We start from the raw sequence: 12,796 nt of genomic DNA on the forward strand, positions 1-12,796 counted from the left end.
GGGGTTTCACCAGGTTAGCCAGTATGGTCTCGATCTCCTGACCTCGTGATCTGCCCGTCTCGGCCTCCCAAAGTGCTGGGATTACAGGCTTGAGCCACCGCGCCCGGCCAGAATTACCATATCTTATAAACATTTTCCAGTTACCTGACTCCTGTTTGATTTGGATGGTAGGTTTAATACCAGGTGGCAAAGGAGACTGCTGCGGCTGTTGCTGATGAGTTACTGGAGAAGGTTGGGCCACTTGTTGCTGTGCCTGCTGTTGCACTTGATATAACTGCTGCTTAGGAGACTGTTGATGTTGTTTAGGGAACTGCGCAAGAATCTGAGTTGGAGCACTCACTAAGCTTTTGGGGGAAGGAAGTCTGGTTGATGCCATTTTGATTGCTGATGTAGATACACCTGTAGAAACGGAGTAAGGGAAAAGAGAATTTGATAGGAAAGCAAAATTAAAGTTACTTCTGGTTATCATAGTGGATAATAGTTTAAAGACTAGGGAAATCAACAAAAAGTACAATTTATTGAGCACCTAGTGTCAGATAAAATGTGTGGCACCTTACATATATGATATATAGTCCTCAAACTCTGCAAGGGAGGTAACCATTGTTCTCAGATTTTAAAAACAAACTGATTTTCCCTTGCTGAAAAGTGAGAATGAAAGAAACAAATTATCAGACAGGATGTTCCCAGACCTGTCTCTTAACAGATTTTCTATTAGAAAATGTAGGTTCTCAATGTGAATAATATAAGAACAAAGCAATGTTATTAATTTTTGCATCTTATTTATATGTTATATATTTTCAAATATTATTTTTCAGGTACTAATCAGTCAATTTAAACATAGTATCCATGAAATAACTCACATTCATCTTTTGAACAAGATAAACTCATTTCCTTTTCTCTGAGAATGGTGAAGAAGAAAAAAAAATTTAAATAAAAACAGAAAAAGTCATTTCTTAAGAACTCTGAATCATTAAATAATCACATGAAAAGTTGTAAATGGGCATACTCAACATACCCACAGTAAAAAGGTTCTGATGATATGAGGTTCTTTTCAGTGGGATTCTAATATTAGCAAGCACACATAGGTAAGGAGTACTAGTAACTTTCACTAAAGATGTATGAGTTTCAGATATTCTTCCCTCTCCCAGTTTTTTCATCTGTAATTTTTCTGAATTCATCAACTATTTAAAAGGACTATTATCTGTCAATAAGTTAATATTCCTAACTGAGAGAACCTGGAATATAACTCATCATATTAACTTTTTAAGCATGCTGAAATGATAAAAGGAAACTAACAGCCTAATTCTCAAGTACTTAGGATGTTTTTCACACCTTCCTCTACCACATCCCCACCATGACAAATACACTGTCTTACAGAAAAGGTTTTAAATAATATCACGTTCATATGTACAATGTCTCTAGAGAATGATAAAGATGGAGGATAAAACTTGAGAAATCACTATGACTCTCTAGACCTCAGCATCGTCATTTGTTGAATTTTTCCTTGCCCTGTGTCTCTAAGAGCTGTTGCGCAGATCAAGATCAATCACAGACTGAGGGACACTTTGAAAGGAGACAAGAAGGCCAGGCATGGCAGCATGCACCTGTAGTCCCAGCTACTGAAGAGGCTGAGGTGGGAGGATCCCTTGAGCATAGGAGTTATAGACCGCAGTGAGCCACGATCATGCCACTATACTCCAGCTTACGTGCCACAGTGAGACCCCCATCTCTTAAAAAAAAAAAAAAAAAAGAAGAAGAAGAACTCAGCTGGGCTGAGGTAGGAGTATGCAGATGTCAGAGCCTGAGAGGAATGAGGACAGCATCTGCATAGGAGAGGAGGCAACAGCAGCAATAATGTGAGATTGGTTACATATCAGGAAACTGATAAATAAGTATATTCAAGATAATAGAAGTTAGGTTTTTCACTATCAAAGAGAGAGAGGAAACAAATTAACATGCAATGTTTGATTGAAATTGGATGTATCATTATGAACTCAGCTTTTAATATATGAAAATACAGATGTACATGTGTTCACACACACACACACACACACACACACACACACACTAGCAATGAGCATATCCAGCACCCATCTCTTAGCTTCTAATTATTACTTTCTACTATAAGAAACCAAGACTTCTTGAAAAAATGACTGATTCCAAGGCTGGAGTAGGAAAAGTATAAGATGAACCTGGTAAACCTAAAAGACGTGTTTTCCCCTCTTTTGTAATTTCTTTAAAAGAAAATCACCTGTTTGAAGCAAAAAAATTAAGGCAATGTGAAGTTTATAAATATATATAGAATTAAAGTGTATGACAACCATAGCACAAGGAAGGGAGAGAGGAAATAGAAGTACTCTTTTAAGATTCTAACACAATACATGAAATGGTGTATTATTTCAAGGTAGACTGTTATACATTGAAAATGCATACTGTAAGCTCTAAAGCTGGATTCTCAACCAATAGTAATTTTTCTGCCTCTCCTCATCCCCCAGGATATCTCATAACCACTGGAGACATTTTTTATTTTCATAACAGAGGTGAGGGGTTATATGCTACTGGCACCTAGTGGGTAGAGGTCAGGTCTATAATGCACAGGTCAGCCTCAATAACAAAAAATTATCTGGTCCAAAATGTCAACAATATGGAGGTTGAAAACCCTTCTCTAGAGCAACTATTTTTTTTTTAAAGTGTAGCTACCGAGTGGAGGAAATAAAATGGAATCCTTAAAAAAAAAATCAATAAATCTAAAAGAAGACTGGAAAAGAGAGGAAAAGGAACAAGGAACATGACAAATAAAAAAAACTGCCAAGATGACAGACTTAAACTCAATCCTACTGATAATTAATATTAAATGTAAATGGACTACACCTTCCAATTAAAGGTCAGAGATTATCAGACTGGGAAAAAAAGACCTAACTATACAATGTTCGTAAGAGATATATCTTAAATACAAAGGCACAGATGGGTTAAGAATACAATAGGCTGGGCGCGGTGGCTCAAGCCTGTAATCCCAGCACTTTGGGAGGCCGAGACGGGCGGATCACGAGGTCAGGAGATCGAGACCATCCCGACTAACACGGTGAAACCCCGTCTCCACTAAAAAAAAAAAAAATACAAAAAACTAGCAGGGCGACCTGGAGGGCGCCTGTAGTCCCAGCTACTCGGGAGGCTGAGCCAGGAGAATGGCGTAAACTCGGGAGGCGGACCTTGCAGTGAGCTGAGATCCGGCCACTGCACTCCAGCCTGGGCGACAGAGCGAGACTCCGTCTCAAAAAAAAAAAAAAAAGAATACAATAATGAAAAAAGGTACATCAAGTAGGCCGGGCACGGTGGCTCACGCCTTTAATACCAGCACTTTCGGAGGCCGAGGTGGACGGATCACCAGAGGTCAGGAGTTTGAGACCAGCCTGGCCAACATGGTGAAATCCCGACTCTACTAAAAATACAAAAATAAGCCAGGCGTGGTGGTGCACGCCCGTAATCCCAGCTACTCAGGAGGCTGAGGCAGGAGAATCGCTGGAACTTAGGAGGCGGAGGTTGCAGTGAGCCAAAATCACGCCACTGCACTCCAGCCTGGGCAATAGAGCAAGACTCCGTCACAAAAAAAAAAAAAAAAAAAAGATACATCAAGCAAACAGTAATCATAAGACAGTTGGAGTGGCTATATTAACATCAGAAAAGGCGGACATGGAAACACTGGTGATAACATCAAGGGTTACCAGAGATAAAGAGGAATGGTTCATAATGAAAAGGGGGTTAATTCATCAAGAAGACACAATAATCCTAAGTGTATGTGTATAAAAACTGACAGAATTAAAGGGAGAAATGTACAAAGCCACAAATATAGCTAGAGATTTTTACACTTCTCTTTCAGTAACTGACATAACAAGTAGACCAAAAAAAAAAAAGTGAAAACAAGAAGAATCTGATCAAGTCCATCAAGTAACATGGACATGCACAGAACCAAATGAAAAGTCAATTGTTCTAAAACCATTTACTAAATAATTGAATGCGGCATACACTCTTGGTTGCCTGTCTAATTTTCTTTCTCCTCTGCCCTCCTCTTTTCTAATAGAACCTGTTTTCTTTCCCAAAGAATCCACAAGGCACTGGCATGTACTTTCAGAGGGCTGGCCCTAAGCCAGTCATACAGGCAATTCCTAATTGATCAAAGCTAGTCATAGTGGCCCCATTACTTTTGCAAAGAACTAGTTTAGGTAGGACATATGACACAGTTGTGGCCAGCATACCATAAAAAGAATCTCATGGAAGACTTCTGGGAAAGATTTTTTCTTTCCTAAGATAGACCCACAGAAGGGGATTGTCTCTTTTTTCTCTGACATTGTCACAGCTGGATGTAGTACCTGAAATGTACTCAACTTGCCCAGGATGAGAATTACCCAAGAAAAAAGCCAATATACCAAGAAAAGCAAAGAGAAAGGTGAAAATAAATTCCTTGATGGCTCAAATGAGCTAATGCCTAACTTGAGCCTCCCTTCTGGACTTCTGGTTTTGTGAGATAATAAATTTTATTGTGAAAAACTAATCACTCGATCAATGCAGATTTATGTAAAGATATTCATTCAATCACATCATATTTTGCAAGTAAGTTTAGATATTAACAATCCATATAAGAATCTCCAGATCTAGCTAAAAAATAAAAAATAAAAAAATAAAATAGCATAAATAATCCATGGACCCTATAACAATAACTTTATTAAACTTTGTTTTTGTTTTTGAGACAGTCTTGTTTTAATGCCCAGCCTAGAGTACAGTGGCACAATCATAGCTCAATGCAGCCTCCAAATCCTGGGCTCAAGCAGTCCTCCTGACTCAGGCTTCCTGAGTAGCTACGATTACAGGTGCATACCACCACGCCTGGCTAATTTTTGTATTTTTTGTAGAGATGAGGTCATGCTACATTGCCCAGGCTGATGTTGAACTCCTAGCATCAAACAACCCTCCCTCTTTGGCCTCCCAAAGTGCTGGAATTACAGGCATGAACCAATGTACCCAGCCTAAATTTATGAAACATTTAAATGCACAAAAATATATGGGCTACTGTGAATATCACTGAAACCAAGATATTAATCCATATTTGGAAGAGCTGTGGTTTAGGCTACATTGGTAATTTTGAATAAACATGAGATACTCAGAGTTTTTAACATGAGCCCTAGAGAAATATGAAGTTCAAAGAACATTTTTGAAAAAGCCATGTAAGTGAAGGGGAAAGATAATGCATAAATGTTAAAAACATTACCTGTGTTTTGTGTTATACCCATAGATATCAAAGAAAAAAATCAGGTGTAAAATGATATAAAGTTTGAGTATCACTTATCCAAAATGTTTGGGACCAGCAGTGTTTCATATTTTGAATCTTTTCCAGATTTGGGAATATCTCCATAGGACTAACAAGGTATCTCGGGAATGTGACCCAAGTCGAAACATGAAAATCATTTATGTTTCACATAAACCTTATATACAGCCTGAAGATAAACTTTATAAAATATTTTAAATAATTTTGTGCAAGGTTTGTATACACTGAACCATCAGAAAGCAAAGGTGTCACTATCTTGGGCATCCATGTGGACAATCTGCGGTTGTTAGGTATCACCACCATTCCTGACTCTGAACTTGTATGCTACTGATAAGCAATCATTTTCTTACACTTATTTACACGTAAGTATCTAACAGTAAAAAAAATTACATACTGCTGATACAGTTAAAAAATAATTATGTTCAGGGTAACCTAGCAGCACGGTAGTATCACCGGAATACTTGTATCAGCTGTTAAACAAGAGCAAGAACAAATGAAGACAGGCTTTCAGTCTACATCTGATGTTGTGTTTTGATTAAAAGGCTACTGTATCCTGTTTCTGTCTCTGTGTTTGTTTTTAAGTAATAAGAAGCATCAGAAGCAGATGAGAGACCAGGAGACTCTGTCGCCCAGGCTGCAGTGCAGTGGTGCGATCTCCGCTCACTGCAAGCTCCGCCTTTTGGGTTCACGCCATTCTCCTGCCTCAGCCTCCTAAGTATCTGGGACTACAGGCACCCACCACCATGCCCAGCTAATTTTTTGTATTTTGTTTAGTAGAGTTGGGGTTTCACCATGTTAGCCAGGATGGTCTCGATCTCCTGGCCGAGTGATCCACCTGCCTCGCCTCCCAAAGTGCTGGGATTACAGGCATGAGCCACTGCACCTGGCCTCATCTGTCTCATTAACAACAGTTTTTGCTTTAGAATTTTCTCTCTGATTATATAAACTGACATGATTTCTTACTCTGTTATAAATGAACACTGCTCTAGTCCTTCAGTAAGATCATCACACATTTTCACCATGTCATGTATAGGACTTTTTTCTGCAGTGTTAATGTCATCTTCATCATCACTATTATGACCACCTTGATTCAGATCCATTTTGGCTATTTCACTATCAGTCAACTGGAGTAACTGGAGCCTCATTATGATGTTAAAAACTTCTTGCCGGGCGCGGTGGCTCAAGCCTGTAATCCCAGCACTTTGGGAGGCCGAGACGGGCGGATCACGAGGTCAGGAGATCGAGACCATCCTGGCTAACACGGTGAAACCTTGTCTCTACTAAAAATACAAAAAACTAGCCGGGCAACCTGGAGGGCGCCTGTAGTCCCAGCTACTCGGGAGGCTGAGGCAGGAGAATGGCGTGAACCCGGGAGGCGGAGCTTGCAGTGAGCTGAGATCCGGCCACTGCACTCCAGCCCGGGCGACAGAGCAAGACTCCGTCTCAAAAAAAAAAAAAAATTCTTAAATATCCACTTCAGCCACCTTCCAGACAGACTCTGAAGGTATATTTTTTTTTGCAAATATTAGGAGGAGAGGTCAGACATCATTTTTTTCCTAATCTGACATACAAGATCCTTCAAAGTCACTACTTTGATCATCATCACTAAACATAGTCCCAGGTCAGAGGTTGTGCCAGGCATGCACAACTGTGTTTTTAGATACTATGTTCCAAGCATTGGCAACAGCATATATGGCATCCTTCCATTTAAACTCTTGTTGAAAATCTTCCACATTCATGCCTCTGTTCACTGCTGTTAGCATGCTGTTCAAGAAAGCATTTATTTATTATTGTATTTTTAGTTCTGGGATAGATGTGCAGAACATGCAGGTTTGTCACATAGGTATACACATGCCATGGTGCTTTGCTGCACCCAACAACCTGTCATCTACATTAGTTATTTCTCCTAATGCTATGCTTCCCCTTTCCCCTATCCCTCAATAGGTCCCAGTGTTGTGATGTTCCCCTCCCTGTGTCCATGTGTTCTCATTGCTCAACTCCACTTATGAGTGAGAACATGCAGTGTTTGGTTTTCTGTTCCTGTGTTAGTTTGCTGAGAATGATGGCTTCCAGCTTCATCTATGTCCCCGCAAAGGACATGAAATCATCAACTTTTATGGCTGCATAGTATTCCATGGTGTATATGTGCCACACTTTCTTTATCCAGTCTACCACTGATGGGCATTTGGTCTGGTTCCAAGTCTTTGCTATTGTGAACAGGGCTGCAATAAACATACATGTGCATGTGTCTTTATAGAAGAATGATGTACAATCCTTTGGGTATATGCCCAGTAATGGGATTGCTGAGTCAAATGGTATTTCTGGTTCTAGATCCTTGAGGAATCGCCATACCGTCTTCCACAATCATTGAACTAATTTACACTCCCACCAACTGTATAAAAGTGTTCCGATTTCTCCACATTGACTTCCTCTCTTCCTATTTGAATACCCTTTGTTGAATACCCTTTATTTCTTTCTCTTGCCTGATTGCCCTAGCCAGAACTTCCAATACTATATTGACTAGGAGTGGTGAGAGAGGGCATTCTTGTCCTGTGCCGATTTTCAAAGGGAGTGCTTCTAGCTTTTGCCCATTCAGTATCATATTGGCTGTGGGTTTGTCATAAATAGCTCTTATTATTTTGAGATACGTTCCATCAATACCTAGTTTATTGAGAGCTTTTAGCATGAAGCGGTGTTGAATTTTATCAAAGGCCTTTTCTGTATCTATTGAGATAAGCATGTGGTTTTTGTCATTGGTTCTGTCTATGTGATGGATTACGTTTATTGATTTGCATATGTTGAACCAGCCTTGCATCCCAGGGATGAGGCCAGTTTGATTGTGGTGGATAAGCTTTTTGATGTGCTGTTGGATTCAGTTTCCCAGTATTTTATTGAGGATTTTTTCATTGATGTTCATCAGGGATATTGGCCTGAAATTTTCTTTTTGTTGTGTCTCTGCTGGGTTTTGGTATCAGAATGATGCTGGCCTCATAAAATGAGTTACAAAGGAGTCTCTCTTTTTCTATTGTTTGGAATAGCTTCAGAAGGAATGGTACCAGCTCCTCTTTGTACCTCTGGTAGAATTTGGCTGCAAATCTGTCTGGTCCTGGGCTTTTTTTGGATGGTAGGCTATTAATTACTGCCTCAGTTTCACAACTTGTTATTGGTCTATTCAGGGATTTGACTTCTTCCTGGTTTAGTCTTGGGAGGGTGTATGTGTCCAGGAATTTATCCATTTCTTCTAGTTTTTTTTTTTTTTTTTTTTTTTTTTGAGACAGAGTTTCGCTCTTGTTACCCAGGCTGGAGTGCAATGGCGCAGTCTCCACAACCTCCACCTCCCAGGTTCAAGCAATTTTCCTGCCTCAGCCTCCTGAGTAGCAGGGATTACAGGCATGTGCCACCATGCCTGGCTAAATTTTTGTATTTTTAGTAGAGATGGGGTTTCTCCATGTTGGTCAGGCTGGTCTCAAACTCCTGACCTCAGGTGATCCACCCGTCTTGGCCTCCCAAAATGCTGGGATTACAGGCATGAGCCACCACGCCTGGCCTTCTTCTAGATTTTCTAGTTTATTTGCGTAGAGGTGTTTATAGTATTCTCTGATAGTAGCTTGTATTTCTGTGGGATCAGTGGTAATATCCTCTTTATCATTTTTTATTGTGTCTATTTGATTCTTCTCTCTTTTCTTCTTTATTAGTCTGGCTAGTTGTCTTTCTATCTTGTTAATCTTTTCAAAACAGCAGCTCCTGGATTCATTGATTTTTTCAAGGGTTTTTTGTGTCTCTATCTCCTTCAGTTCTCCTCTTAGTTATTTCTTGACTTCTGCTAGCTTTTGAATTTGTTTGCTCTTGCTTCTCTAGTTCTCTTAATTGTGATGTTAGGGTGTCAATTTTAGATCTTTCCTGCTTTCTCCTGTGGACATTTAGTGCTACAAATTTCCCTCTAAACACTGCTTTAGCTGTGTCCCAGAGATTCTGGTACGTTGTGTCTTTGTTCTCACTGGTTTCAAAGAACTTATTTATTTCTGCCTCAATTTTGTTATTTACCCAGTAGTCACTCAGGAGCAGGTTGTTCAGTTTCCATGTAGTTGTGTGGGTTTGAGTGAGTTTCTTAATCCTGAGTTATAATTTGATTGCACTGTGGTCTGAGAGACTGTTATGATTTTTGTTCTTTTGCATTTGCTGAGAAGTGTTTTACTTCCAATTATGTGGTCAATTTTAAAATGAGTGTGATGTGATGCTGAGAAGAATGTATATTCTGTTGATTTGGGGTGGAGAGTTCTGTAGATGTCTATTAGGTCCACTTGGTCCAACGCTGAGTTCAAGTCCTGAATATCCTTGTTAATTTTTTGTCTTGTTGATCTGTCTAATATTGACAGTGGGGTGTTAAAGTCTCCCACTATTATTGTGTGGGAGTCTGTCTCTTTGTAGGTCTCTAAGATCTTGCTTTATTAATCTGGGTGCTCCTGTATTGGGTGCATATATATTTAGGATAGTTAGCTCTTCTTGTTGCATTGATCCCTTTACCATCATGTAATGTCCTTATTTGTCTTTTGTGATCTTTGTTGGTTTAAAGTCTGTTTTATCAGAGACTAAGATTGTAATCCTTGCTTTTTTTTTTTTTTTGCTTTCCATTTGTTTGGTAACTATTCCTTCATCCCTTTATTTTGAGCCTATGTGTATCCTTCACATGGGATGGGTCTCCTGAATACAGCACACTGATCAGTCTTGACTCTTTATCCAATTTACTAGTCTATGTTTTTCACTTGGGGCATTTAGCCTGTTTACATTTAAGGTTAATATTGTTATGTGTGAATCTGATCCTGTCATTATGATGCCAGGTGGTTATTTTGTCCGTTAGTTGATACAGTTTCTTCATAGTGTCAATGGTCTTTACAATTTGGTATGTTTTTCCAGTGGCTGGTACTGGTTTTTCCTTCCATATTTGGTGCTTCCTTCAGGAGTTCTTGTAAGGCAGGCCTGGCAGTGACAAAATCTCTCAGCATTTGCTTGTCTGTGAAGGATTTTATTTCTCCTTCGCTAATGAAGCTTAGTCTAGCTGGATATGAAATTCTGGGTTGAAAATTCTTTTAAGAATGTTAAATTTTGGCCCCCACTCTCTTCTGGCTTGTAAGGTTTCTGCAGAGAGATCCGCTGTTTGTCTGATGGGCTTCCCTTTGTGGGTAACCCTACCTTTCGCTCTGACTGCCCTTAACATTTTTTCTTTCATTTCAACCTTGGTAAATCTGACGATTATGTGTCTTGGGGTTGCTCTTCTCGAGGAGTATCTTTGTGGTGTTCTCTGTATTTCCTGAATTTGAATGTTGGCCTGTCTTGCTAGGTTGGGGAAGTTCTCCTGGAAAATACTCTTCAAGTGTTCTCCAACTTGGTTCCATTCTCCCCGTCACTTTCAGGTACACCAATCAAATGTAGGTCTGGTCTTTTCACATAGTCCCATATTTCTTGGAGGCTTTGTTCATTCATCTTTTTTCTCTAATCTTGTCTTCACGCTTCATTTCATTAAGTTGATCTTCAATCTCTGATATCCTTTCTCCTGGTTGATTGATTCGGCTATTGATACTTGTGTATGCTTCACAAAGTTCTCGTGCTGTGTTTTTCAGCTCCATCAGGTCATTTATGTTTTTCTCTAAACTGATTATTCTAATTAGAAATTCCCCTAACATTTTTTCACGGTTCTTAGCTTCCTCGCATTGGGTTAGAACATGCTCCTTTAGCTCAGAGAGGTTTGTTAATACCCACCTTCTGAAGCCTACTTCTGTCAATTCGTCAAACTCATTCTCCGTCCAGTTTTGTTCCTTTGCTGGTGAGGAGTTGTGATCCTTTGGAGGAAAAGAGGCGTTCTGGTTTTTGGAATTTTCAGCCTTTCTGTGCTGGTTTTTCCTCATCTTCATGGATTTATCCACCTTTGGTCTTTGATGTTGGTGACCTTTAGATGGGGTTTCTGTGTGGACGTCCTTTTTGTTGATATTGATGCTATTCCTTTCTGTTTGTTAGTTTTTCTGCTAACACCCAGACCCCTCTGCTGCAGGTCTGCTGGAGTTTGCTGGAGGTACACTCCAGACCCTGTTTGCCTGGGTATCACCAGCGGAGGCTGCAGAATAGCAAAGATCGCTGCCTGTTCCTTCCCCTGGAGGCTTTGTCCCAGAGGGGCACCTGCCAGATGCCAGCCAGAGCTCTCCTGTATGAGGTGTCTATCAACCCCTGCTGCGAGGTTTCTCCCAGTTAGGAGGCACGGAGGTCAGGGACCCACTTGAGGAGGCAGTCTGTCCCTTAGCAGAGCTCGAGTGTTCTGCTGGGAGATCTGCTGCTCTCTTCAGACCTGGTAAGCAGGAACGTTTAAGTCTGCTGAAGCTGCGCCCACAGCGGCCCCTTCCCCCAGGTGCTCTGTTCCAGGGAGATGGGAGTTTTACCTATAAGCCCCTGACTGGGGCTGCTGCCTTTCTTTCAGAGATGCCCTGCCCACAGAGGAGGAATCTAGACAGGCAGTCTGGCTACAGCGGCTTTGACGAGCTGCAGTGGGCTCCGCCCAGTTCGAACTTCCCTGTGGCTTTCTTTACACTCTGAGGGGAAAAACCACCTACTCAAGCCTAAGTAATGGTGGCCACCCCTCCCCTCACCAAGCTCCAGCGACCCAGGTTGACTTCAGACTGCTGTGCTGGCAGCGAGAATTTCAAGCCAGTGGATCTTAGCTTGCTGGGTTCCATGGGATTGGGATCCGCTGAGCTAGCCCACTCGGCTCCCTGGCTTCAGCCCCCTTTCCAGGGGAGTGAAGGGTTCTGTCTCGCTGGTGTTCCAGGTGCCACTGAGGTATGAAAAACAAAACAAAACAAAACTCCTGGCTGGGCGTGGTGACTCACACCTGTAATCCCAGCACTTTGGGAGGCCGAGGTGGGTGGATCACAAGGTCAGGAGATCGAGACCATCCTGGCTAGCATGATGAAACCCCATGTCTACTAAAAATACAAAAAATTAGCCGGGCATGGTGGCAGGTGCCTGTAGTCCCAGCTACTCCAGAGGCTGAGGGAGGAGAATGGCATGAACCTGGGAGGCGGAGCTTGCAGTGAGCTGAGATGGCACCACTGCACACCAGTCTGGGCAACAGAGCAAGACTCCGTCCAAAAAACAAAAAACAAACAAAGAAAAACTCCTAAAGCTAGCTTGCTGTCTGCCCAAACAGCTGCCCAGTTTTGTGCTTGAAACCCAGGGCCCTGGGTGGTATAGGCACCCGAAGGAATCTCCTGGTCTGTGGGTTGCAAAGACCACGGGAAAAGCATAGTATGTGGGCCTGAATGCACCATCCCTCACAGCAGGGTCCCTCACGACTTCCCTTGGCTAGACGAGGGAGTTCCCCAACCCCTTGCGCTTCCTGGGTGAGGTAACACCTCACTTTGCTTTGGCTAACCCTCCATGGGGTGCATCCACTGTCTTTCCAATCCCAATGAGATGAGCCAGGTACCT

The 12,796-nt window shown here is 41.4% G+C and overlaps 1 protein-coding gene across 9 annotated transcripts in view; it reads right to left on the bottom strand.

Annotated features, from left to right (window-relative positions):
- The window catches only part of EMSY (EMSY transcriptional repressor, BRCA2 interacting), a 108,228-nt gene that overhangs the window by 62,826 nt on the left and 32,606 nt on the right, over window positions 1–12,796 (bottom strand). For all 9 annotated transcript variants that reach the window (XM_030917374.1, XM_030917368.1, XM_010366780.2 and 6 more), the window contains one exon: window positions 145–399. In XM_030917374.1, the coding sequence (XP_030773234.1) occupies window positions 145–399 (255 nt within the window). The remainder of the gene's footprint in view (window positions 1–144; window positions 400–12,796) is intronic.

This window comes from Rhinopithecus roxellana, chromosome 15 (genome assembly GCF_007565055.1).
Source record: "Rhinopithecus roxellana isolate Shanxi Qingling chromosome 15, ASM756505v1, whole genome shotgun sequence".
Classification (NCBI taxonomy): domain Eukaryota; kingdom Metazoa; phylum Chordata; class Mammalia; order Primates; family Cercopithecidae; genus Rhinopithecus; species Rhinopithecus roxellana.